This window comes from Jaculus jaculus, chromosome 4, assembly GCF_020740685.1.
Source record: "Jaculus jaculus isolate mJacJac1 chromosome 4, mJacJac1.mat.Y.cur, whole genome shotgun sequence".
NCBI classification, from domain to species: Eukaryota; Metazoa; Chordata; class Mammalia; order Rodentia; family Dipodidae; genus Jaculus; species Jaculus jaculus.
Window position 1 is genome coordinate 31,613,603 of NC_059105.1, and position 27,495 is coordinate 31,641,097.

The following is a 27,495-nucleotide window of genomic DNA, read 5'->3' on the forward strand; positions in this document are numbered from 1 at the left end:
CAGTGATTAAAGCACTTGCTTGTAAACCCTGAAGGTCCAGGTTCAATTCCCCAGCACCCACATAAAACCAGATGCACAAAGTACCACATGCATCTGAAGTTCATTTACAGAGACATGAGGCTCTGGTATGCCCATTCTCTCTCCTTCTCTCTCTCTCTCTCTCTCTCAAATAAATAAGTAATGATAAGTCTTGTTAGGTTTATTATTGTCATTATCAATAAATTTATTCATAAATAATTTTTTCTTAAAATTTCTACCTAAGAAATAAAATTTCTACAAGTTAAGTGACAGTGTATAGTTTTTTATGAGTAAAATAGTTAATAAGTATTTTTTTTCTTTTTTTTTCTTTTTGTTTATTTATTTGAAAGCGGCAGACAGAGAAAGAGGTAGAGAGAGAGAGAGAGAGAGAGAGAGAGAGAGAGAGAGAGAGAAAGAGAATGGGCACGCCAGGGCTTCCAGCCACTGCAGACGAATTCCAGATGTGTGCGCCCCCTTGTGCATCTGGCTAACGTGGGTACTGGGGAGTGGAGCCTCGAACCGGGGTCCTTAGGCTTCACAGGCAAGCGCTTAACCACTAAGCCATCTCTCCAGCCCATTAATAAGTATTTTAAATATGCCCATTTCCTACATTAAGTTTCTCCATCTCTCACTCAGTCTATCACAACAACAGACCAGGGCTGGGGAGACAGCTTAAGGACAAAGCATTGCCACATAGGCATGAGAACCTCAGCTCAGACATTCTCTAATCCCAGCAATGGGGTGGCAGAGGACAGGGACTCACTGGCCAGCTACTACAGCTGAATCCATGAGTTCCAGGCTTAAGAAAAGATTCTATCACAAAAAGTAAATTGAAAGGGCAGTGGAGGTGGTACAGCAGTCAAAGGCACTTGCTTGCAGAGCCTGCTATCCTCTGCTCAATTTCCAAGCACCCATGCAAAGCCAGACATATAAAAAGTGACACAGGCACCTGGTATTCATTTGCAGGGGCAAGAGGCCCTGAAACACAGCACTCACACACAAATGGAACAACAGCAAGAGCTCTTAGAATCCCATTTATCGAGAGACTGCCTAAGGCAAAGGACCACTGACTCTGAAGTCATCCTGGGCTACATGCTGAGAGCAGTCTCAAAGATGACAGAAGACAGAGAAAGCAAGGGCAGGGAAGAAGAAGGGGAGAGGGACGTAGGAAAGAAGGAAGGGATAACACCACAGACAAGCCATAGTGACAGAAACGGCAAACAGCTGAATACTTCCCATTAATTCAGAACTCTTCCTACTTCACTGTGAGTGCATATTAAAATCTCAAATCCCAGTATAGTTACCCTATGACTCTACTACACATGTTTACAAGCCAGGAGAGTCAAGGAGGAAGGAACAAAAGAGAAGAAATATTTAATGAATATGCATGCAATTTGTCATATTGATTTTTTAAACTTTATTTTTATTTATTAGAGAGAGAGAAAAAAAAAAATGGGCACACCAGGGCCTCTAGCCACTATAAACAAACTCCTGGTGAGTGCACCACCTCATACATCTGGCTTACTTGCATTCTGGGAAATCAAACCTGGGTCCTCAGACTGCATAGGCAGTGTCTTAGCCGCTAAACCATTTCTCCAGCCCATGTCATACTGGTTATTTATTCAACAAATGAAAACTCTGAAGTTATACAACTCAGGAGTGATCTATCTTACCTTTGCTGACCATGCTGCATCACTTGGCATCAACCCTCTCTCTTCATCACCCTCAGCTCTGATTCCTGCTTTGCCACTTGTGGTACATGATGTATCTTTGGAGTGAACAAAAGGGTCTAAATGTTTGGACTGAATTCTTCCTCCCCTGGCTCGATAATCAGCCAGCATCCTTCCCAAGCTCTGGCTATCCCCCAGATGCTCAGCAATCCTAGTGCTCACTAGCTCATGTGAGGGCAAGACGTGAATGGACTTGGCCTGAACACTTCCGTTCATGCCCTGCAGTCCTGAGAGGTCCCTGAGCAGCTGCCTCTTCCTCCTGCTCTCCAGCTCTTTCATTTCTTTATTGAGGAGAGGAGACCAGTAAATTTGCTCTGGAAAGTAATCACGAGTTGAGCACCTCATCCCCTTCTCAGTTAAAAGGAAAGGTTCCCGGAATGTGATGACTGGAGAGATACAGAGGATCACATCTTTTAATTCCTGTTTAAATACCAAAGAGTAAGTCTTTCGCTTATCTTCAGAGGAGGTAACTTCCTCAGTTACATACAGTCCAGTGTCATCCTGGAGAGGGTCTCTAAAAGCTCTCATCTGGCTTTTGGGATCCTGTTGCTCATCTGTTTGCTGCAAAGTTTCTGGGTGTTCAATGCCTACAGCATCCTCTTGGTCCACATGGAGTGGCAACAATGATTCTGGTACCAATTCAAAGAGAGCACAGGGGATACCTGCTGGGCAGGTGGGTGTGGCATATTCTTGATGCTTCAAAGTGGCAACTGCCGGAGGAACACTTTTAATTTCTTGCTCACCCTTCTCACACACAATTCTTGATTCTGGCAAAGTGCTACCATCAGAGGACAGAGACTCAGGAGGGCAGTCAGGATCCCGGGTGAGGGAGCTGCTGCCAAACTGCTCCTGCGCAGCTACCTCTTCAGCCTGTCCCTCAATCAGAGAATGGAATGACGGGCTTTGCATTAATGTAGGAGGCATAGCAAACTCATCCATGAGGAAGGAGATTTCTAGCTGAGAATGATAAGCTACACAGACCATAAATATCAGGATCTCTTTAACTCGAGCCAGCTCATAATCTGAGCCTCCTCTGAGCTTAATTGTACAGCCCAAGTGTTGTGGACAGCCTTCAAAAAACATCAGTGTTTTTGTTTGTTCTACAAATAAAGAAACAAAAAGTTAAGAGGCTAAGGTGACAATCCAAAAGTCTAGACAGAATGAATTCACTCTTAATGTCAACAGACCTCAGTAACCCACCCTCACTCAACCACTGCTAACAGATATCGGTATTTAATACTAAGTAACACTGCCATGTTTAATTAGGAGCTCTTTCATTTCCTGAGATCCCCAATTTCAAGTGAATCTATAGTAAAGATGACTCACCATTAGGCAACTGAAATATCTGCATATAAAATTTGTGACAAGTGCCTAGGTGGGGTTTCGTGAGCAGCTGGTCCATTGACACCACTAAATCACCTTGTGTCATCCTACTGATCCGTTCCAAAACTTGCTAAAACATAGTAAAACACTGTAGTTTAGTTAGATGTGAATAAAATCATAGTAAATTTAACCTCGAAAAGTGAAAGCAAATTTTTAAAGGCTCACAATGAACTTCCGTATTTTTAATAACTAGCTAACAAATTTTTGTATTCCAGTTTATTCTACCCTTTCTTGCTAAGTAGTCAACATGCAGTCACAAAAACAAACTATGCTCACAGTAATCTTATCGAAAGGCAGGCTGGGCCCAGTTGTGTGCACTTGGGAGGCACACGCAAAGAGAACTAGTGCAAGTTTGAAGCCAGTATGGTCTATATAGCAAGTTGCAGGCCAAAGTTCAGCTAATGCATTAGAAAAAAGCATAACCCCAAGAACTGGCTCTATTCTGCAGAGTAAGCTTTTCAAGGAAAAGTAAAGAACCAGATAATATTTGCTCATTAACTAATGGCTATTCCAACTTGGGTTTTGCAGACACGAATAACTGGGTGGTTTGAATGTAAAATGTCTTCCATAACCTCATGTGTTTGTGAGTAAGCCTCACACTTAATCCCCAGCTGATAGTCTTTGGGAGTTAGACCTTGCTGGAAGAGGATGGGCTCTGGAGTGCTGCAGCCCAAACCCGCTTGCCTCACCTGCCGCAAGCTCTCTATTTCCTCCATGCGGCTGTAGAAATGTGACACCCAGCTAGCTGCTCCTGCTATGCTTTCTCAACATGAAGAAAATTCCCCTCAAAACTAAACTCTTTCCAAGCAGGAGTGATGGCTTATCAGTTGAGGCACTTGCCTATAAAGCCTAAGGACTCAGGTTTGATTCTCTAGTACCCAAGTAAGCCAGATGCACAAGGTGGTACATGTATCTGAAGTTCATTTGCAATGGCTTGCGGCCCTGGCATGTCAATACTCTATCTGCGACCCCCTCCCACACACACACATAAATAAATAAATATTTTAAAAAAAAATCTTTCCTTCTAGAAGCTGATGTTTTCCCCCAACAAAGAGAAGGTAACTAGTACAATAATTACATTTTCTCCCAGTGTAAAATTCTGCAATTCTAGTAATAAAGTAGCCACCATGACTTTTACTTCTTTCAATATGTGTGGTACAGAAAGAAATAAAGACCGTGGGATATGTACATACCAAACATGCATATTATCTAAAAACTGTGATTTTTTAAAATAAAAATAGAAAAACAAAAACACTTACTGACTTTACATTAATGACCAGGGTAATTCCATGTTCCAGTAACAAATCCTGTGCAATTCGAGACACTGTTTTCTCAACCAGAACCAACGTGGGTCGAACATCAACTATTCGCTGAACATAATTCTTCAAGAATTCCCTTTCCTAAGTGAGATAAATCAGAGATATCACATCTGGTACAATTCAGGTCTAGACAAATTACAATATCATTATAGCTTGTCTATAACCTGAATTCTCAACCTAAACTTTTTTATTAACAAATAACTTTGCAAAAGAATTTAAGTTATAATTCTAAGTATTCATTATACTAAAGAGAGTTTCAGGAAATTCCATTCTCCAACTAATTCTACTTTGAAAGATTTTTAATCCTTAATAAGATAATATGCTAGGAACATAACTTAGTGGTATAATACTTATCATTCATGCTCAAGGTCCTGGGTTTAATACCTAGCAATGTGCAAACAAGCCAACAAACAAAAAGTGTGTGTGTGTAAAATAAAAACCAATAATCCAATTAGTTACATACATCAAGGGATTTTATAAGTAGATTTTCAAGCAACAAAGAAACCTAATTTGACAACTGCCATAATGAAAGCCCTTTCTAAATATTTTTATTGTTTATTTACATATTTTTATTTACTTATGATAGAGGGTGTGTGTGTGTGCACACCAGGACCTCTTGATGCTGCAAACAAACTACAGATGTATATGCCACTTCATGTATTTGGCCTTGTGTGAATATTGGAAAACTGAACCATGGCCCAACAAGCTCTTTTAATCACTAAACCATCTCCCTACCCCTCATGAAAGCAATTTCTCAGTGTTATTAATATGATTAAATATCTTCTCATTTCCATTCTGGAACTTCCCAGAAAAATTCCTCTTCTGGGTATCAGCACAAGTAATTCTCCACCAGATCCTACTTCAGCCACTTCCTAACTCTGGTCTCACCCAGAGCAGCTATACCAAGTGTTCTCAAACAAAATGCTGAGATGGAGAGATGGCTCAGAGATAAGGTGCTTGCCTACAAAGCCTAACGACCAGGGATCGATTCCACAGTACTCATGTAAAGCCAGATGGACAAAATGGTACATGCATCTGGAGCTCATCTACAGTGGCTAGAACTTGCATGCTCATTCATTCATTCATTCATTCTCCCACCCTCCCTCCCTCCCTTCTTCTCGCTCTCCTTGGAAATAAAGTATAAAACATACTGTTTAATATAATTATGCCACAAAAAGGGCTTCATTTCAAAGCAAATGGACAATGTAAACAACCAGAGTTAAGCTAATACAAATCACTGTTTCATAAACTACTGGACTCCAGATAAGAACAGAAGTGAGCATTATTTCCACTAAGTGCCCAAAATGCTTAAGCAAAATTAAATTAATGTTCACAACCACAAGTTAATGACCTACACTAAACTGCCCAAATATTAAGCACTTTTCTACTAGCCTTTCTCTCTTTTACTGATAAAAATTAAGCACTTTTGCCTGCATAGTGGCATGTCTGTATCTAACACTCCAGAGACTGAAGCAGGATGATCATGTGGTGATTTGAATGTGAAATGTCTCATATAGCATCATGTATTTTGAATACTTGGTATTCAGCTGGTGGCAATTTGGGAGGTGGAGTCTTGCTTGTGGGTCACTAGGGGCAAAAGTTGAGGTTATTAACCCAGCTCAAAGTTCAATACTTGAGACTACTTCCACCCAGATATGTGACACGATGAGAGCCAGCTTTGTGTTCATGCCATGCTTCACATCACTGATGAAGGTTCCCCTCAAAACTGTAAGGTGAGGCTGGGCATGGTGACACACGCCTTTAATCCCAGCACATGGGAGGCAGAGGTAGTAGGAATGCCAAGAGTTCGAGGACACCCTGAGACTACATAGTTAACTCCAGGCCGGCCTGGGCTAGAGCAAGACCCTACCTCAAAAAACAACAACAACAACAAAAAAAAAAAACCTGTAAGCTGAAACAAACCTTTTCCTCCATTAACTGCTTCTGGTCAATGTTTTGTTCCAGCAATGAGAACGTAACTGCAACAACAAACCCAGGCTACATGACAAGACCCTGTCTCAAAACTAATAGAAAATAAAACTTCTGGGCTGGAGAGATGGCTTAGCGGTTAAGCATTTGCCTGTGAAGCCTAAGGACCCTGGTTCGAGGCTGAATTCCCCAGGACCCACGTTAGCCAGATGCACAAGGGGGCACACGCGTCTGGAGTTCGTTTGCAGTGGCTGGAAACCCTGGCGCCCCCATTCTCTCTCTCTCTCTCTCTCTCTCTCTCTCTGCCTCTTTCTCTCTCTCTCTCTCTCTCTCTGTTGCTCTCAAATAAATAAAACAAAAAAAAATTTTTAAAAATAAGAAAATAAAACTTCTGAAGCTAGGGAGATGCTCAGTAGGTAGGAGCATTTGCTGTGCAAGCATGAGGACCTGAGTTTGTTCCTCAGTACTCACATAAAAAGCGAGAAGTGGCCACACGTGCCTCAAACCCCAGTGCTAGGGCTGGGGAGGCAGAAACAGGAGAAGCACAGGAGCTCAACTATCAGCCAGTCTATCTAAAAAACAGGAGGTATAGCCTCAGTGAGAGATTCTGTCTCAAATAAGGCAGAAGAAAGCAACAGAGAAATGCTCTCCTCTGGCTTCCTCCATACAAGTATACATGGGGCATACATGTCTTCACTATACCATTCACACCATATACATAACAAAAAGTGAGCTGGGAGTGGTAGCACACACCTTTAATCCCAGCACTAGGGAGGCAGAAGTAGGAGGACTGCCATGAGTTTGAGGCCACCCTGAGACTCCACAGTGAATTACAGGTCAGCCTGGGCTAGAGTGAGACCCTACCTCAAACAGCCAAAATAAATAAATAAATAAAAAGTGAAATAGAACTCCTACATTCTCAAATTCTTTTTTATTAATAAGATAGAATTTTTTCTGAGATGTATCAATTTCCTGCTTTGCTTACTAAATTTTAATATCATTAAAATATTTTGATTAGTGCAGTTCCAATAAAATAAAATACAGCTAAACATGCTAGCATACACCTGTAATTCTACCACCTAGAAAAGGGTGAAGAAGGATCCCAAGTTCTGTGCTAGCCTGGGCTCAACAAGACTTTGTCTCAAAAAAATGAAATAAACAAATTTCTGCCTGTAATATAGGATTGGCAAACAAACTTCCTCAGTTCCAAACACATTCATTTACTATAACTGTACATAAAACACCATGTTTCAAAAAAAAGCAGGTCTAGTTTTTTTTAAGAGGAAATGGGCCAGCAGGACAGATGGAGCACAGCAGACCAGCAGATCAGAGGGTCCAGTCCTGTGAAGATGGTGGAAAGTCACAACCTTACCATCTCCTGCTCCCTGCTTCTCATCCTCCTTTATCTGACTACCTGTTTCCTCTCTGATTAGTCACTAGTTTTGAGACTGGGTGGAAGGAGGGAGAAAAAGAGAGGAGGGACAGAAGGAAGAAGGGATATTTTCTATCAGTTCAAACTAAAAAGTATAACATATCAGAGCTAAAGATATCATAAAACCATGTTTGAATGCATTAATGAACAAAATGATGTATAATAGCAGGATTAAACCATGTTTATCATTATAAGATCTACCCAGAGCATAACTAATATGAATAGACTTTAGGCTTGTTAACCAGATTCTAAGGATAGAATAATAATTGTAAGTAAATTTAACTATAGCATTTTCATAAGTGATATCTGTAGATTTCAGTTACCCAGTTCAAATACTGGATATAATTGTATACATTTAACAATTCCAAAACAACCATACCTCTTATATTCACTGTGCTTGTGACTGGATCCTACATTAATCTGCTGAAATCACTGGTGAGATCAGCAAACCCTAGCACAGGGGCCGGGCATGCAGATCAGTGGCAATGTGAAAGGCAAATGCTAGATACTGAGTTCATCCCTAGCACCAATAATAAAACACAAAAACTTGCTGGGTATGGTGACACATACCTTTAGCCCCAGCACTTGGGAGGCAGAAGTTGGAGGACCACTAAGAATTAGAGACCACCCCAAGACTACATAGTGAAATCCAGGTTAGCCTGGGATACAGTGAAACCCTACCTCGAAAAAACAAACAAAAAATCTTGGCATCAAAGTAGCCTAGGTTATGTAAGCAACAATTGTGTTTCTTTTCATTCCTTATAAGCTCTTCAATGAATAGTCAAACTACATCAAAGCTGAAAAGGATGGCATAAATCTAATCAAAACCTTTCCATTTTATTGATAGTAACTGAATTCCAAGGAGACAGAGCTCCAGGAAATGGACTTAAGGAATCAGTCAGTTTCACAAAGCACTTTGCCTTTAACCACAAGTCAGCTTTGCTTGGTGGTACCTAAGAATTCAATTCACACATGATTCCACTCTTAGAAAAATGTATGAATTTTCAAGTTGATTTTCCCAGATATTCCTAGAACTGGGTATTAAGAGTTTCCCTATTATATAATAGTTACATTCCTGAAAACTTCCCATGTTTGAATGCCCAAAACCAAAAATTTATGAGAAAAGGGTTGGGACACAAAACTTAAAACTTATGTAACTTCATAGCCACCCAATTAACAAAATTAACACTTGGTACCTTAACAAAGAAGCTGGAAAGCACTGGGAGATAGTTCAGCAAGACCAGAGGCTGCCTTGAGGGACCTTAAATGCACACAACCAGTTTCAACTGGACAAGGTGAAATGGCACTCTGTGCAGCAGAACTCCCAGAAGCCAGCCTGAGCTGTAGGGATGTTCCTCTGGATAGAACCATACAAGGAGATGCTCCCCTCATTTGGTAAAAGGCAACTAAAAGGATTCCTGCTGAGTAGAGGCTATTTTCCTTTCCACGTGGGGGTTATAATCTTACTGCAGCTACCCTGGGACCCTCTGCTTAGGACAAATCAGAAGTAAAACAATCCAACTTCCTTCTAGATTCTAGGATTATTACATCTTCCAACTACACAGAAGCTGTATACAGGTTTAAAATGGTATCCAGTGAAAGGTCTGTGTACTATCTATAGTTTAACAAAACATGCAAAGTTTCCCAATAAATCAAAGGCCAAGTGGGAAAGAGAATCAAACCAGTACCAGGATTCTCATCCTGTCTTCAATATATTCCCAGTTAACTGTTCCCTTTAAAACTTTAAACGTGAGTGTGAAAGGTTTTGAAAAACCACTTCTAACATGTAATGCATCAAAGTGTCTTAATAATAAATTCTGAAATTAGACCAAGTTCCTTTTCAAAAACTTAAGAGATGGCAAAATATACAGTATACAAGTATCTTCAAATTCTTACTTTCAGAAAAGTTCTTACCTGAAGCACAATAGGATCAATGCATGTAAACTTTGTTTCTTCTCTGTAGAGATACTCAATAGAACACTTCAACAGAAGAATTTTGGGGTTTTTAATACAAGAATTCATCTACAAAAAGTGAACAATTTGTTAAAGGTTTGCCCTTTATAGGCCACGTTTAATTATAATCTAAATTCACAGTTGATAATTCCTAATTTAAGTACTTATTATGTTAGTATTATCATCATATTCTTTAGTCCTTTATATATTTATTCTCATATTTTTCAAAGCAAATAATTTATTGAGACTCATGTAAAATTTTTCCAAGCTTGTTTCTGTTTTTGAATATATTTATTTATGAGAGAGAGAGAGACAAAGGGAAAGGTGTCGGTACACCAGTGCCTCTTGCCACTGCAAATGAAGTCCACATACATAGACGTCTTTATGCATCTGGCTTTATGTGAATACAAGGAAGTCAAACCCAGGCCATAAGGCTTTGCAAGCAAGTATCTTTAACCACTGAGCCACCCCCGGCCCAAAGCTTGTTTTTTATTTTTTAAATTTTAGACTCTGTAATGCCTACTTTAAAGGCAATTCCACTCTTAACCCCCTCTCTACATTCTCCCACTCATTTAAACCTACTGAGTGAAAATGTCTAGGGGAGCTTAGGAATCTACCTATTCAACAAGGTCCACAAGTGAACCTGATGTATACTCTACTCTGAAAATCAGTCCTTAGAAGCTCAAGATCCCTAGTGGAATAGGAAGTGCCTGCTTCTTCCAGCCTCATCTGCCATTCCCCATTTTATACCCCAGGGGCACAGAGATTCCCTAACACCCAAAGTTATGTAATATTATACCTTTGTGCTACTAGAAAGAGGCTTTAGGGCTGAGGGTAGAGTTATAATAGATGAAAAACACAAGAGATTAATAGTGACAGTTTGTAGACAAGGAAGACCAGTTTTATAAAGCTAGTAAGTCATGTGAAGTATGAAGTACCCCCATCCTCCCTAGAAGCCCTCCTCCTTGGCAGGATCTGAGGAGAAAGACTACCAGAAGTATCCCGTCAGTCCTACTGATGTGCAAACTCCAACCCTCCCCTTTCCTCTTTCTGTCCAGTGAATTCCCATTATTCAAATTCCACCCATAAAAGCCAGGCATGCTGGGTATGGTGACACACGCCTTTAATCCCACCCAGCACTTGGGAGGCAGAAGTAGGATTGCCGTGAGTTCAAGACCACCCTGAGACTACATTGTGAATTCCTGGTCGGCCTGGGCTAGAGTGAAACTACCTCAAAAACAATCTAAAAAGCCGGGTGTGGTGGCATACGCCTTTAATCCCAGCACTTGGGAGGCAGAAGTAGGAGGATCACTGAGTTCAAAGCCAGTCTGGGACCACAGAGTGAGTTCCATGTCAGCCTGGGCTACACAGCAAGACCCAACCTTGGGAAAAAAAAAAAAATCCATCCATAAGTCATATGCTATGGGAAACTGTCCTTACCTTTTTATGTGCAATGTTCTTGGTACAAACAAAGCCATTGACAACCACAGAATCAAATTTCTTCCCACCTGGGATCTAATGAAACAATTAAGAAAACAATAAAATAACTTAGTGGCAAATCTTTCATTTCTAATCAAATGGATATTATCAATACTACTATTTACATCTTTTAAGTGTATTATAGTCAAATAAGGGCCAAAAGTTCCAGGATTTAGTTCTTTATTACAACGAATAATTGACAGCATCTCCAGTCTCTAATGTGTATCTGGTACTCAATCTCACTGGCTAACCTATGGGTACCTATGGAAAATGAAAGCACTATTTTTAATATTAAATACTCAAGTGAAAAAAAAAACACAGGACTCTAGTACTATCTACTTTAAGCAATCCTCAAAAACAGTGACAGCAATCTGTGAGAATAGTCTTTCTCATAATTGGTTAAGGAGAAGCAATAAGAAAGAAACTGCATTTGTTTGGGTTACCACCTTAACATGCACCCAACTCACCACTTCCAGCTACTTCTCACTTTCTGAAAGGCTCCCAACACATCTAACTGAACTGCTGACAGAGCAGAGAGCAAAACCTCCCACGTCTTACCTAGCAACCCGCAAGGCAATGGCTCCTTCTGGATTACTAGTAAGAAACAAATGATTATTGGGTCTTGCCTAATCTATTCATAGCTGAGCAGAGCTCACCTTCTTGATGTGGACAAACTGGCGAATATCCATGTCATCATCCTGGTTCTTAACATCAGGTCGGACTGTCTGAACAACCTGGCACACTAGTGACACAATGATGTCTCTCCAAGATGGTGACAATGAGTCATTGTGGAGTAACTGTTGGAGCAGTGCCATCATGTGGTTATGATTTGCTGAACTATAAAAATGTTACAAAAACAAGTTTGCACAGTTGATGTAATTGACGCTAAAGACAGCAAGCAGTCTACAAAGAAATAGGCATTCCAATTATGGCTCACAGATGTCTTCTATATCAATGTTTCAGTACATCTTCACTTTTATGATTTTGCATATAAATAAAATTTGTGATTATTTTCAACTAAGAAATCCCTTTAAATTGCTGAATTAAATTTAACACTAAATTAAAATGGAGAAAGACAAGCAGTTTGGAACTGTTGATAAGAAATTTCATCAGAATCAGTATACTTTATCTTAATACTTTTATCCTAGAACTTTTAACTTAAAAAGAAAGAGGATATCTGCATAAGCCTAAGTCATTGAAGATTATAAAATGAAAGCGAGAATTTAAAAACAACTGTATTGACTTACAGCAACCTCTCCATGGCTTGCTTCTCCCCATTCTCCTCCCGCAGGAGCTCCAGGTTGTTGTGATGCCACCCCAAAGGAGTGAAAGGTAGCTCTTTGGACTTTTCCTCTACTCGACGATTAAATAAGGACTCTAAATGCAAAATAAGAAGTTATTATTTCATTACCATGTTTTACACAATCAACTCATATACTTAGAAACTACAAATTTCTTATTGGCCAATATTCACTGCTATAAAATGGCAAATGTCTGTATCAACATATAATTATACTAACAAAATACGTAAGACAGAAAAAATACAAAAACAAGGGCTAAGGCTATAGCACTTGCCTAGAAGGTTTAAGACTCAGCATAGGACAGGGGGAAAAAAATGGAATAAACCAAAGTCTGAGATGGAACTATGAAAAGCAATCAACAAAGACTGAAGCCAATAGTACGAAGATGGCTTTAGAAATGCAAATAAAATGGTGTTTTTGAACTGTGTTTATATTTACTTTGGAGCATGAGTATTAACTTTCCCTACAAAATCGAAATTGCATTCAAATAAATCTGAATGGTGACGGAACAATGATAGTATGGGTGGTGAACTTTCAAGAAAATTCATTCTGACAGCCGGGCATGATGGCACATGCCTTTAAACCCAGCAATAGGGGATGATCGCCATGAGTTCGAGGCCACCCTGAGACTAGAGTGAATTCCAGGTCAGCCTGGGCTACATTGAGAACCTACCTCAAAAAGCCAAAAAAATAAAATAAAAGAAAGCTCATTCTGGCACTGGAAAGATGGCTCAGCAGTTCAATGTGCTTGCTTGCAAAGCCTGCCAAGGGCAGGTTCGGTTCCCAGTACCCACACAAAGCCACATGCACAAAGCAGTGCATGTGTCTGGAATTTGTCTGCAGTGGCAAGAAGTCCTGGCACAACCATATACTTACCTTTCTCTCATAAATGAATAAAAATATTTTTAAAAAAATAAATAAAAGTAAGTTCTATTTGGATAGCCCAAAGCCTATGTGACAATGTACAAAATCTATTCACATCATCTTTCGGTATTTCTTTTAAAATACTGGCACAGGCACTTTTAAATAAAATTTTATTGAAATAGACTCAAAATAACTGGTAAATATTAAAACATGATAAAAAGCAATTTATATAAAATTTTTCAATAAGAGCAAAACAGATAACAAAAAATTTTAATGGGGCTGGAGAGATGGCTTAGCGGTTAAGCGCTTGCCTATGAAGCCTAAGGACCCCGGTTCAAGACTCGGTTCCCCAGGTCCCACGTTAGCCAGATGCACAAGGGGGCGCACGTGTCTGGAGTTCGTTTGCAGAGGCTGAAGCCCTGGCGCACCCATTCTCTCTCTCTCCCTCTATCTGTCTTTCTCCCTGTGTCTGTCGCTCTCAAATAAATAAATAAAAAATGAACAAAAAAAAAATTTAAAAAAATTTTAATGAAGTGTTTTGTAAAATAGATGCTCACTAAGTGATTACTGAATAATATGACAAGAAATAGGAAGAAAAAAGGTAGGAAATGCTTACAAAAAATTCTCTAATCTTTGCTTAAACCAAACCAACAAAAAACTTCCATTACACTATCCAGCAGGCAACACAGTAAAATACATGGCAGGGGGTATGAGGTACAAAACTGGCACTTTTTAGTTATGTAAATAGCCAGGCTATAAACTAGTAGTTAAACCATATGTTTGTTTAAAGGTTAATTCAGGACTGCCAAGTTAAAAGATCAGCTGAAATTGGCCTTCCTTGTTCCAACCTATCCCACTATCTCTTTTTATGTGAAACCCCCAGAAAAGACCCTAGGAAAGGTACTTTTCTCCCTTGATGAAACCTAGGCAATGGAATGTCAAGACTAGCTAGATATATCTACATTGCACAGTAAGCTAAGGAAAGTACAGAAAGATTTGTACTTTTTGGTCCCAAAGACACTTATTAGTAGATTCAGGCCTTTGCTCTCTTCTACCTATGTCTCTTCCCAACTCTGTAAGCTCAAGTAGCATCCTCAAGAGATATGACTTGCTTATGGACTTTCTAACATAATAATTCTTGATGATACACGCTTCAATAGTTACTGTTATATCCATGATGTAGTAAAGTACAAACTATCAGTGACTTTATAGCATAAAATCCAAATGCTATTTAAAACTTGCAAGTAATTTTTTTTTTTTTAGATATTCTTGGCTTTCTTTTCTTTTCTCTTTCTTTTTTTAAATTTTTTTACTTTTCAAGGTAGGGTCTCACTCTAGCTCAGGCTGACCTGGAACTCACTATGTAGTCTCAGGGTGGCATCGAACTCAAAGTGATCCTCCTACCTCTGCCTCCCGAGTGCTGGGATTAAAGGCTTGTGCCACCAAGCTGGCTTATTCTTGGTTTTTCAACATTCTCACAAATCATTATCTATATTTAAACATATAGTCCTTCAAATCTGCTTTCAGCATCTCCTCTGTGTCAATATGCTAAACCACAAGCAAACCCACATGAAACAAAGAGATAATATTACCTTTGATGAATGCGTCACCTATAGAGAGCTGTTGTCCTCCAGTGTCAGAAATCAAATACTCTGCAAACCAGAAAGAGAACAGAGAGGAGGACAGAAAGACATGTGACTTCAATATGCCAGTAAAATTACATAGAACACACCAACACACTACAGTATATTACTCATACTAAACTTTTTACTCCCTAGCAAACTCAAGAAACTTTTCAAGCTTTTTTATACTTATTCTATATACTTCAGCCTAAACTATTTTTGACAACCTTAAATTGGTAATCCACAAATCCATTAAACAGATCATCTTGGTTCAAATGTCAGATAACTTTAGTAGGTCATTTATTTCCAAATAGTAAATGTTCAGTTACCAAAACCAAGCATGACTGAAAAAACAACTTTTTAGTAATTTACATGTCAGGCATAAAGTATACTATTTCCCTCATGTATACCTGCAATATATGATAAATACACAAGGTAGTTCACAGAGAATTCACCTGAGAAGACATTAAGTTTTTAATTTCAGAATATATATAACAGAATTAGTTAATATGACAGTGATAATGGTAAAAACTAAAAATATAACTCATTAGGATTTTTTTGGCTGTAACTTGTTTTTTTGTTTTTTAAGAATTTTAACCAAACACTGCCAAATTTTGCTACATGGTAACTGCTAAACACATTCTATGCTTATACTTTTCTTACAAGTGAAACTTACTCTACTTCCCCTTGACCTTTCTTCTACATAGGAAACTCAAATGGAGTCTTTGCACTATGCAAATTAAACCACAGTGCATTTGAACCCCTACATGGTGACTATTCTACACATTTTTTTCTAAGTTCACTTATAAACAAATGTCCATAAGCCAACATCCTTCCAGGCAGAGAAAGTATTTTATTTAAAAAGTTGAAGTGCCCTATACAATCTATAATACAATCAGGTCTGTGAAAAGATAGATATTATAATAGTTCCATATTTCTCTCATATAAATGGATACTGCTAAATCCTGATAGTTCAACTAACATGTTCTTTACAAGCCTTACACCTCATACTAAAGCTTACATGAAATTCCAGAAATAATGTTTTCCTCAACATTTTAGTTTGAAAGTGTCAAACCCACAGAAAATGTGGTATACTGTCTGCTTAAATTCAACAATTACTAAAGATTTGCTGTGTCTGCTCTCCAACATATGTATGTGTTATTTTCCCTAGGACCATTTGAAGTTATACATATATCATAACACTACCACTAACACAACATGCTCTTCTATAGTCATCATACCACTTACATACTTAAGAAAATGGAAAATACATAACCATATAGAATTGATTCATACTGAAATTTATCCAACTGGCTACAAAATGCCTTTAATAGGCACGGTCATCAAAACTGGATCAGACAAAAAGTCATCACTAAGATCTGTTGCTGTGTCTTTTCATTCTTTCATCCAGAAAAGTTCTCCTATCTTTTTTCTTTTCATTTTAGTGACATTCAAGAGAACCCAAGCCAAATACCCCATGCAATGCCCCACATTCTGGATCTGGCCAACTGTTTTGCATGGTGTGCTTAACCTGCTCTTGGACTCCATGTTTTCCTACACATGGTGCAATGAGATCATGTGGTGTAAGCCATGATTCTCACTTTCATCTCTAGGTTCTACATGATAACTTTCAAAGACTGGTTCAGAATCCTTCCTGTTACACAAAATATATTTTAATTACACAAGTCTCCAAGACCAAAAGTTAAAATTAATCAAACTAGGCACAACACTATTGTTTTATCAGCTTTTGAAAATAAGGAGCTTTCATACATAAGATACAAAGATTTTTCAAATAGAGTTCAATAATTTTAAATTTTCACAGCCATGTAAAGCCATAAGAGAAGATTTAAGGGCTGGAGAGATGGCTCAGTGGCTAAGGCACTTGCCTGCACAGCCTAATGACCCTGGTTCAATTCCTCAGTACCCACGTAAAGCCAGATGCACAAAGTAGTGCAGGCTTCTGGAGTTCATTTGCAGCAGCTGGAGGCCCTAGGGTACCCATTCTCTCCATCCCTCCCTCCCTCCCTCCCTCCCTCCCTCCCTTCCTCCCTCCCTCCCTCTCTCTCTCTCTGTCTCCTTTTTGACTCTCTTTCTGCTTGCAAATAAATAAATAAAGAGCTTGCTGTGCAATCATGAGTACTTAAGTTCAGATCCTCAAAATCCGTAAGAAACCCACTGATATAGTGGGTGTCTGTAATAACACAGTGCCTAATAGTGACACTGAAGGTATAGATAAGAGTACTTCCTGGAAGCATGTAAGCCAACTGACATGGTGAAGGCAGTGATGAAGAACCAGAGCCTGCTTCAAATGGAAGGTGAGGACTGACATCTGAAGTTGTCCTCTGACCTCCACACATGGACCATGGCACAAACATATGTATGTGCATGTGCATGCAAACACACACAGGTTTAATAAGGATTGCCTTTTGATCCAATGGAAACATGAAAACCAATCATTCCTATTTGTATTTATCTAAAGGTAAATAAATAACCAGAGGTGGAAGAATTCTACTCCTTCACAGAACTCTTAGGTCACTGTTACTTTCTGGTAATCAGTGCTATCTTAACTACAACACAAAGCAAAGTATTTCACTGTATTTCAACTACATAAGAAAAACAGAAAAGTACTTCTTGATAGTATGAATTCTATGACAGGCCATTTTTTCCAAATTTTCCAAAGCTTCCTTAACCTTCCAAGAGGTGAAATCATTAGCAAGTCACAATTTTATACTGTTTTCAGCAAAATAAAATTGCTAACAGGCTGTTCAGAGAAGAGACATCCTATCTCTGACTCACATCTGTAATTTATATTCAGATATGTAATATCCTCCATGGAACTGCAGTCAACAGTTATCACTGTCCTTCTCAACACCACACCGTCCTTTCATTCACATCCCTTGATCTCCATCATTTTTCCAGTTTCTGTATTGAGGATTCCTATTACAATGTGTATCTTATGTTCACTGCTACCCAAACTTCCTTCCCCACACACTTGCTAAATTTCTAATTTGTGTGTGTGGTTTTTCAAGGTAGGGTCTCGCTCTAGCCCAGGCTGACCTGGAATTCACTATGTAGTCTCAGGGTGGTCTCAACTCATGGTGATCCTCCTACATATCGCCTCCCTAGTGTTGGGATTAAAGGTGTGCACTACCACACCTGGCCTTAACTTTCTAATTTTTAAGTAAAAGACACCTTTTTGTCGCAACTATTGACATTTGATCACAGCTTGATAACAGCTGAGTTACGAGAAATTGACTGACAACATGATAATGTTTCAAATTATTTTATTATAGATTGTTAAGTTCTAAATCTTGTTTTTTTATGTTTCAAAGTAGAGAGTAACACAAAATTAGGTAAGCACTTCAAATTTAAATGAAAAGACAGCTCAACCTTAGAGAGTTAAATACTTCAAACGAAACTGTCAGTAAAACCATGGAATTAAGTGCTTCACCTTTATAATACAGCTTTTTCACTACTATGTCCCATAATTACTAATTTACTTATTTTTATTTAATTTGAAAAAAATGTCACATTAGAGTTATAATTTAAAAGTTGGCTTCTAATTATATCCAGTAGCATGAACTGCATCATCCATGCTTAAAAATAGACAATTCTTAAGTACTGTTAGATTATAGTTCAGAAATGGTTTCCTTTCTTTCCTTTTACCTCCAATGCTTTCTTTTAAATATGACTATTATTTAAGCAACTATACTAAAGCATCAAATAAGAAGGCTAGAAATAAAGAATGAATTCAGCATTTAATAGAGAAGAATTTTTAAAACAAAAGTAGCATATATACAGTGGGCTACTGAAAAAATGCTTTGAAATGTGAATACTTTCCCCAATCTAAGTTCAAACACTTGAACAGGTATACAGAAATCACTGCAAAAAAACAGCAAAGGCAAATAAGCTTTATAATGTTAAATGAAGAAAGAGAAAATAATAGAGCAGAACATCCATGTTATAAATGCAAAGAAACACCACCTTGGAAGTTGCACATTATGGGAAGAGAAGTCAGATGTAATTCCTTTGTAAGACTATAAGCTTTAAACTGGGCATGGGGGACTGAGGGAGAAAACAAGAAATAAAAGGAACCAACCAAAAAAGGTGTGGGGAGGAAGTGCCGGGAAAAATGAGAAAGGGTGGAACAAAACCCACTCCAAATCCCCTCAGCCTTATGGGACAGAGGAAGGCAAAAGGACAGGTGGAATGAGATCCTACAGCCCAGTTCTCCAGGCTGTTTGGATTCCACATGGTGACTACTCCTACCTTTTTGGTCAGCAGGGTGAGGGGGCACATGTGGGTACTTGGAGGGCTTCTTGATATGGAAGTTCACGTTGTCCAGCTCCACGTTCAGGCTGATAGAAGCGGCTGAGTCACTGTCCACTGTGGACTGGAAACTGCTGACTGAGGTGCGCTTGCTAGGACTGGCAGAATCTTTTAGTGTTGGGAAGGGGAAAGAAATATAGGGAGAGGAGGGGAGTAAAAATGGGTTTCATCAGGGTATTGGAGGAAAGGAGAAAAATGGTTTTTTTAATACACAGCCTAATGTGCAATACCAAAATGGATACAGTATTTTCATGTGTGTCTGGGTAGTCTTAATGAAATTTAAGCATGTTTAAATTTAAAGTCAGTTTTTAAGATGAGGAAATAAATTGGAGGTTCTGCACAGAGAAAGTCTGATACCATAGTGAAGAAGTGAGAAAGTTGTCTGCTGCGATATTAGCTCAGAGTTATTTTTAAGCTGCTGCAAACTGGAGACTACTGCAAAATCTGAAAATATCAGTTGTCTACCAAGCTGGTTTTTAAGAAAATACTGTATCTAAGGCAGAGAATGTTAACAGATGTTTACAATAAGTGGGAGCTATAAGTTGTAAAGTTGTTTCAACAAAACAAGCAATTCATTTTATCATACCAACACAGTGATAATCCAGAACAACTAAAACATTAAAAAGTCAAACTCACTAGCCAAATTATCGTCACCTTCTTCTGCAATCTGTTCTGTGTCACTATCATCAAACTTGATATCTTTAAACCAGGACGGCTCCGAGTGTCCTTCCACAGAGTTCACCGAATCACTGTCTGGAGAAGGCGTCTCAGAGAATTCTGTACTCTGAAAGGATCAACACAAGCCAGTCACTGACCTTCAGTGACAAGTGTCACACTGCCAATAAGTTGTAGCTCAATATTCTATAAATCTAACAAATGAATGCATCTATATAAAAAATAAGACAGAGCTATAAAACAGCATCATATTATAATTTCATTCTTTCTTTCTTTATTTTTTGAGAGAGAGCAAGAGGGAGAGACCAAGAGAGGAGAGAGAATTGGCTAAACTCCAGATGTTTGCACCACCTCATAGGCATGTGTGACCTCAAACTTGCCTCACTTTTGTGCATCTGGCTTATGTGGGATCTAGAGAGAAGAACATGGATTCTTAGGCTTTGCAGGCAAGTGCCTTGATCACTAAGCCATTTCTCCAGCCCTGTGATTTCACTCTTAACATTATTTCTTTTCACTAACAACAAGGCTTGTATAGCATTTTAAGTTTCTTTAATATGGATTTTATAAGGTTTCACTTTATCCTGTAGCCCTGAGTGAAGATAGCATAGAATTTAGAGTAACTCTGCCAACCTTAATATCCTACAAAGCAAGTTCAGTCTTAACAAAGTATACCACATCAGTCTTGAGTTATTTCTATTTCCAACTACTGGGTTTCTAATTTTAACTCACAAGCTTATTACAGTCTCATCATGTGTGTGTATATCTCATAAACAAAGAGTTAAAGAATTATGTATGTAAGCCAGGCGTGGTGGCGCACACCTTTAATCCCTGCACTCAGGAGGCTGAGGTAGGAGGATCGCCGTGAGTTCAAGACCACCCTGAGACTCCATAGTGAATTCCAAGTCAGACTGGGCTAGAGTGAGACCCTACCTCGAAAAACCACACACAAAAAAAGTATGTATGTGTGCATGTGTTAAAGATGCACACGTGCACAGACACATACACAATTTTAAAGTTCTATCTCTAAGTAAATTCTATTGCTCTGAAATAAAAGACATTTGGCATTTTGCCATTATATACAGTTTAATAATGCTAAAGTCAAAACCTATCTCAATAAAAAACATTAAATTTTCCATTATCTTATTATATACACTTACTCTTTAATTCAGAAAACAGACACAGTAAAGTAAAAACCATTAAAATGAAATGACAAGTAATCAAATACCACAAAGCCAAGGTTAAGCAAAGCCACATCAAATGAATAAGGACTTAATTCTAAGAGCAGATTTTCATTATTGCTACCTACTTAATAAAAAATGCCTATAGGGAGCCAGGCAGGTGGCACACACCTTTAATCCCAGCACTTGGGAGCCAGAGGTAGGAGGATCACCGTGAGTTTGAGGCCACCCTGAGACTACATAGTAAATTCCAAGAGAGCCTGAGCTAGAGTGAAACCCTACCTCAAAAAACCAAAAAAATAAAACCAGCAACAACAACAACAACAAAATGCCTATACGGGCTGGAGAGATGGCTCAGCAGTTACGGTACTTACCCGCAAAGCCTAATGACTCAAGTTCAATTCCCTAGTACCCATGTAAAGTTAGATGCACAAGGTGGTGCATGCATTTGCAGCAGCTAGAGGCCCTGACACAACCATTCACTCATGCCCTCCCCACGCTCCCCGCCAGGCGTGGTGGCACAAGGCTTTAATCCCATCCCTTGGGAGTCAAGGGTAGGAAGATGCCATGGGTTCAATGCCGGTCTGGGACTACAGAGTGAGTTCTAGGTCAGCCTGGGCTAGAGTGAGACCCTACCTGGGGGGGGGGGGGGGGAGCTTACAATGAGGTTAAAAAACAGCATTACAGCTAGAGATGTAGTTCAGTGGTAGAACATTTGACCAGCAAGGGCAAAGTCCTCAGTGTGAAAAACCTAAAAAGTTTCTACATCCCTCCAGTAGTAGGGAAAACACTTTTTATTCCCATAATCAAGAAAGAAAGAAAGATTCAAAAACAAGCATATTACAGTCTCACCAACAATAAACACTAAAAATTACCTGGAGTGGTCTGTACAGTGCATACTCATCCCTGAAAAGTTGGTCATGATGACTCACACAATCCAGCCAACGTCCATCCACCATTGCCTGCCCAATTGCAATAGCTTGTGCCCTAAATCAAAATCAAAAACTTTGAAATATTTTAAAAGGCTGACAAAAATACCTGTGTATGGATGCAATAAGATAGGACTTCAATTTCTTTTTTCATTTCTAATCAGAGATGGAATTTCAAACAGTCTTTGGATCAGTAAGGGATAAAATAAGAGATATCTGAAGTAAATTTAAATACTCTTTAAGTTACCACAGTAAAGGAGAACCTACTGTAAGGTAATCCTTAAAAATAAAAAAACAAACCTAATATAAGGGCTAGAGAGGGCTTAGTGGTTAAGACACTTGCCCACAAAGCCCAAATACCCAGGTTCAATTCCTCAGTTCCCATGTAAGCCACATGCACAAGGTGGCACATGTGTCCGGAGTTTACAGTGGCTGGAGACCCTGGCATGCCCATTCTCTCTATCTGCCTCTTTCTCTCTCTCCAATAAATAAATAAATAAAATTATTTTTTAGCTAGGCATGGTGGTGCACACCTTTAATCCCAGCACTTGAGAGGCAGAGGCAGGAGGATCACCAAGAGTTAGAGGCCACATCTGCATCTACAGAGTGTAGTCTACATAGTAAGACTACATCTACATAGTGAATTCCAGGTCAGCCTGGACTAGAGTGAAACCCTACTTCAAAAAAAAAAAAAGGAATCACAGAACTTGAGTAAACAATGCAATCCTTAATACAAGAGTAGAAATGCTGAGAATGCTATGGCTACTTCACAAGAAAACCTCACATTCTCAATCAGAAGACAACGCCATAGATATAAAGTTAACATATGGATGAAATAAACTCAGTATGTTAGATTGTGTGACATTTCAAATATTGATAAAACACCTAGCCAACATTATTTTTTTTCTATCCCTATAGCTTATTTATAATACCTAATATTTCTCCCACACTGAATCTAAGGGATACATCAGAGAATGAATAATTTGACTAAAGACAGAAAACTGAAAAAAAAATAGCCAAAACTGAAACACAGAGGTTCACTGTTTAAAGCTGCATCTTTCCTTACTTGTTATACAGGCTTCTTCCCATGAGAGAAGCAGCAGCTGGTATGAACAAGTGAGAAAGCTAGAAGATATGTTAACGTGAAAGGCGACAAGTTTCATCTATCTGTCACTCCTTGTTAACAAATGATTTGGGACAGGCTAGGACCTATAGACATGGCTTATGGCTCCAATCCTCAACACAGGCTGTGATGTTTAGATTAGGGAACAGTATCAGGAAATACTTTGGCCTTGAATGTAGCCTACTTTACTAGCGGTTCTGTTGGAGAATTATGGTAATGCTTCTGTTCTTAACATAGCAAATTATAGTCCCCATTGACTTTTGGAACTATTCCCTGTGGTTAAAACCCAGAAGGGAGGGCTGGAGAGATGGCTTAGTGGTTAAGCGCTTGCCTGTGAAGCCTAAGGACCCTGGTTCGAGGCTCGGTTCCCCAGGTCCCATGTTAGCCAGATGCACAAGGGGGCGCATGCATCTGGAGTTCGTTTGCAGAGGCTGGAAGCCCTGGCACGCCCATTCCTCCCTCTATCTGTCTTTCTCTCTGTGTCTGTCACTCTCAAATAAATAAATAAATAAATAAATAAATAAATAAATAAATAAATATACCTATTCATCTATATTAAAAAAAAAAAAAACCCAGAAGGGAGTTGACTGGTTCTCCCAAACCATCAAATACCTAAAACAGCACTTTAACTCACAAGGATATGTGTCACACTTGTATCTTCAAATGTATAGCCTAATGGAAAATGAAACCTCTTTCTTGAGATCACAATACCTTGTAGCAATGTGTCCATTTCGTATTAGCCAATTGACTAACTCCTTTCCTACAATGCAATTGGGATGAGTTCTCAGCCAGTAGCGGTGATCCTGAAATTCCATTCCACTACTGTGGTGGCAGATTTTTTTCCACAGATCCTTTAACTGAACACTGTCCTGAAATCACATGAAGAGCATGAAATTATCCCTGAGAAGGATGCTAGATACCTTTGCAGATGCTGTCCCATGATTGTGAGGCTCATCAAGTAACTGGATTGATTCACAATAGCTAACTTCAATGACTAAATATGAATGGTGTGTATGTGGAGAACAGTTTGAACGTGACCTAATAAAATGAGTTTAAGTTTTTCTCTTTAAAGCCAACTATCCTGGGCTGGAGAGATGGCTTAGCAGTTATGGTGCTTGCCTGCAAAGCCTAAGGACCTGGGTTCAATTCCCCAGTACCCACAAATATACAAAGTGGCACATGCATCCAGAATTTGTTTGTAGTGGCTAAAGGCCCTGGTATGCCCATTCTCTCTCTCACTCTATCCCACCTCTATCCCAAGTATACCTTTTTCAGTCAACTGCACAAATTACCAGCTCCCAGTTTCATCCAACACATCTTTTTCTTGGATTTTCGAGATAGGGTCTCACTTTAGCCCAGGCTGACCTGGAATTCACTATGTAGTCTCAGGTTGACCTTGAACTCATCAATCCTCCTACCTCTGCCTGCCAAGTGCTGGGACTAAAGGGGTACACCACCACACCTAGCTCAAAACATTTTGTTTAGAGATGGCAGAAGGTAGATAAGAGACAGTAATCAATCACACTAGTATAACTGTTCATAGTAGCCTTCACGCTACAGATTCTAAACATCCTCACCTACTCTACCCAGTGAACTTTTCTAAATAAAGCCTTCAGTGAATTACTTCCTGCTCAAGAAAGCTGTCAATAATGCTCACAAGTACAGGATCAAATCCAAAACCATAAACTGAAATTAAATCTGCAGCCTTCCACTGGTTAGATGCAAATAACTTCAAATTCTCATTGACCATAGACTCCAAACTCAAACTGTCCCAATTAAAAAATTCTACTTCAGGGCTGGAGAGATGGCTTAGCGGTTAAGCGCTCGCCTGTGAAGCCTATGGACCCCGGTTCAAGGCTCGGTTCCCCAGGTCCCACGTTAGCCAGATGCACAAGGGGGCGCACGCGTCTGGAGTTCGTTTGCAGTGGCTGGAAGCCCTGGCGCGCCCATTCTCTCTCTCTCCCTCTATCTGTCTTTCTCTCTGTGTCTGTTGCTCTCAAATAAATAAATAAAAAATGAACAAAAAAAAAAAATTCTACTTCAGTCCATGGAAAAAAATTACTTGCTTAGTTGTAACTTCATAACTTTGTAACCCCTTTAAATAAGATTCATATTCCCAAGCATGGTGACACACACCTTTAATCCCAGCACTGGGGAGGCAGAGGTAGAAGACTGTCATGAGTTTGAGGCCACCCTGAAACTACATAGTGAATTCCAGGTTAGCCTGGGCTCAAGTGAGACCCTATCTCAAAAAATCCAAAGGGAGCCAGGCGTGGTGGTGCACACCTTTAATCCCAGCACTCGGAAGGCAGAGGTAGGAGGATCGCCATGAGTTCGAGGCCACCCTGAGACTCCATAGTGAATTCCAGGTCAGCCTGAGCTAGAGTGAAACCCTACCTCAAAAAAAAAAAAAAAAATTAAAAAAACAAACAACAACAACAAAAAAAAACCAAAGGAGGGGGAGGAGATTCACATTCCTTTCTACCTATCCAAACCTATTCCACCCTTCAACACCCAGCTCTAGCCCACTGCTTTAAAGGCTGTCCTGACTCCTTCACTACTAGTGCAGTGCTTAAAGCTTTTTGACATATAGCTATACATTTTATTATTAAAATATTACTTCTTTCATTTATTATCTTCCCACTGATCTCATTTCTACCTTCTGAATTGCAAATTTAAAAAAAGGACTTAGTTTTAATTTTTCTGAGTCACACTTAGGATTAAACACAGTATTTCACATATACATAAACTGAAGAAACAATTATCTCCTATGAGACTAAATGCTTGAAAAGTTTCACATGTGTGAGAAGCATGTTTCAACACTTAAACTAGAAGCTGGAATCTAGCCACAAGTAAGCACTCCTACTACTTAACATGGTCATTTGAGCATGAAATGTCCCCCATAACCTCATGTGTTTTGACTACTGGGTCCCGAGTTTGTAGCAACTTGGGAAAGTTGTGAAGCCTTTGGAGGTGGTCTTGTTGGAGGAGGTGTCTACTGGGGACAGACCCTGAGGTGTATTAGTCCAGCCCAATGGGTGTTCACAGCTAGCTCACTGAGACTAATTTCTTCCCACTGATGTGGAAATGTAACCCATACTTCCTCCTCAAGCCTGTCAAGTTTTCTCCACCATGAGACTTCCCCTTAAGAGTATAAGCTGAAATAAACCCTTCCATAATCTACTTTTTGTTGACTGTTTTATCTCAGCAACAAGGTAAGACCTACATATATACTACTGAATTTTGATCCCATCAAATGAAAAGGACAAAGGAAATATTAATTCAATGAATGCAGAAAGAAAACTACCAATATTGATAGACTGACTTTTTTTAGACAGGGTTTCATTGTGTAGCCCAGGCTGGTCTCCCCAGTGCTAGGGTTATAGGCATACCTGGCAATTTCATGAATATGTTATTTAAAAAAAAAAATCAGCATTCTGGGACTGGAGAGATGGTTCAGTGGTTAAAGGCACTTGCAGGAGGTCCTGGCATGCCCAAATTCATTCATTCATTCTCTCTCTCTCTCAAATAAATATATTTTTAAATGAGCATTCTTTTTTTAAATATATATTTTTATTTATTATTTGAGATAAAGAGGCTGAGAGAGAAAGGGAGAGTATGGGTGTGTCAGGGCCTCTAGCCACCACAGACGAACTCCAGATGCATGCACCCTTTTGTGCATCTGGCTTATGTGGGTCCTGGAGAGTTGAACCAGGATCCTCTGGCTTTGCAGGCGAATGCCTTAACCATTAAGCCATCTCTCCAGGGCCCCCCCCTCGCCCAAAAAAATGAGTATACATGCTTTCCAGGTGTGATGGCACATGCCTTTAATCCTAGCCCTTGGAAGACAGAGGTAGATGAATCACTGTGAGTTCAAGGCCAGCCTGAGACTACATATGAACTCCAGGTCAGCCTGGGCTAGAGAGAGAACCTATCTCAAAAAAATTAAAAAAAGAACATTCTGTATGGTCAAAACCAGCAAGAGATGACAGATAATTAGACTGGACTGGTACCAGAAGAATTTTGCGTTCATCCTCAGTGGTCTCTGTCCTAACATATGTCCGGTTAGCCTGGGGACTAACAGATGTTTCATATGAAGATACCATAGGAGAACCAGATCGATCCAGGGACAGATTAGTAATGCTGGCTGATCTGGAAATAAGAACAGAAAGTAAAATCACAATACTAAATTAATTCTTCATCGCTATAGTTATAGTGAAAATCCATAGCC

The 27,495-nt window shown here is 39.3% G+C and overlaps 1 protein-coding gene across 5 annotated transcripts in view; it reads right to left on the bottom strand.

Annotated features, from left to right (window-relative positions):
- The window catches only part of Pikfyve (phosphoinositide kinase, FYVE-type zinc finger containing), a 77,839-nt gene that overhangs the window by 33,346 nt on the left and 16,998 nt on the right, over positions 1-27,495 (bottom strand). For 4 of the 5 annotated variants that reach the window (XM_045147387.1, XM_045147388.1, XM_045147386.1 and 1 more), the window contains 13 exons: positions 27,278-27,416; positions 23,976-24,133; positions 22,088-22,199; positions 19,996-20,143; positions 19,300-19,467; positions 15,001-15,060; positions 12,491-12,620; positions 11,900-12,080; positions 11,205-11,279; positions 9,726-9,833; positions 4,391-4,531; positions 3,075-3,201; positions 1,692-2,848 (listed from right to left, as the gene is read on the bottom strand). In XM_045147387.1, coding sequence (XP_045003322.1) covers positions 1,692-2,848; positions 3,075-3,201; positions 4,391-4,531; positions 9,726-9,833; positions 11,205-11,279; positions 11,900-12,080; positions 12,491-12,620; positions 15,001-15,060; positions 19,300-19,467; positions 19,996-20,143; positions 22,088-22,199; positions 23,976-24,133; positions 27,278-27,416 — 2,704 coding nt within the window. The remainder of the gene's footprint in view (positions 1-1,691; positions 2,849-3,074; positions 3,202-4,390; positions 4,532-9,725; positions 9,834-11,204; positions 11,280-11,899; positions 12,081-12,490; positions 12,621-15,000; positions 15,061-19,299; positions 19,468-19,995; positions 20,144-22,087; positions 22,200-23,975; positions 24,134-27,277; positions 27,417-27,495) is intronic. The other variant, XM_045147389.1, reaches the window with a different exon arrangement.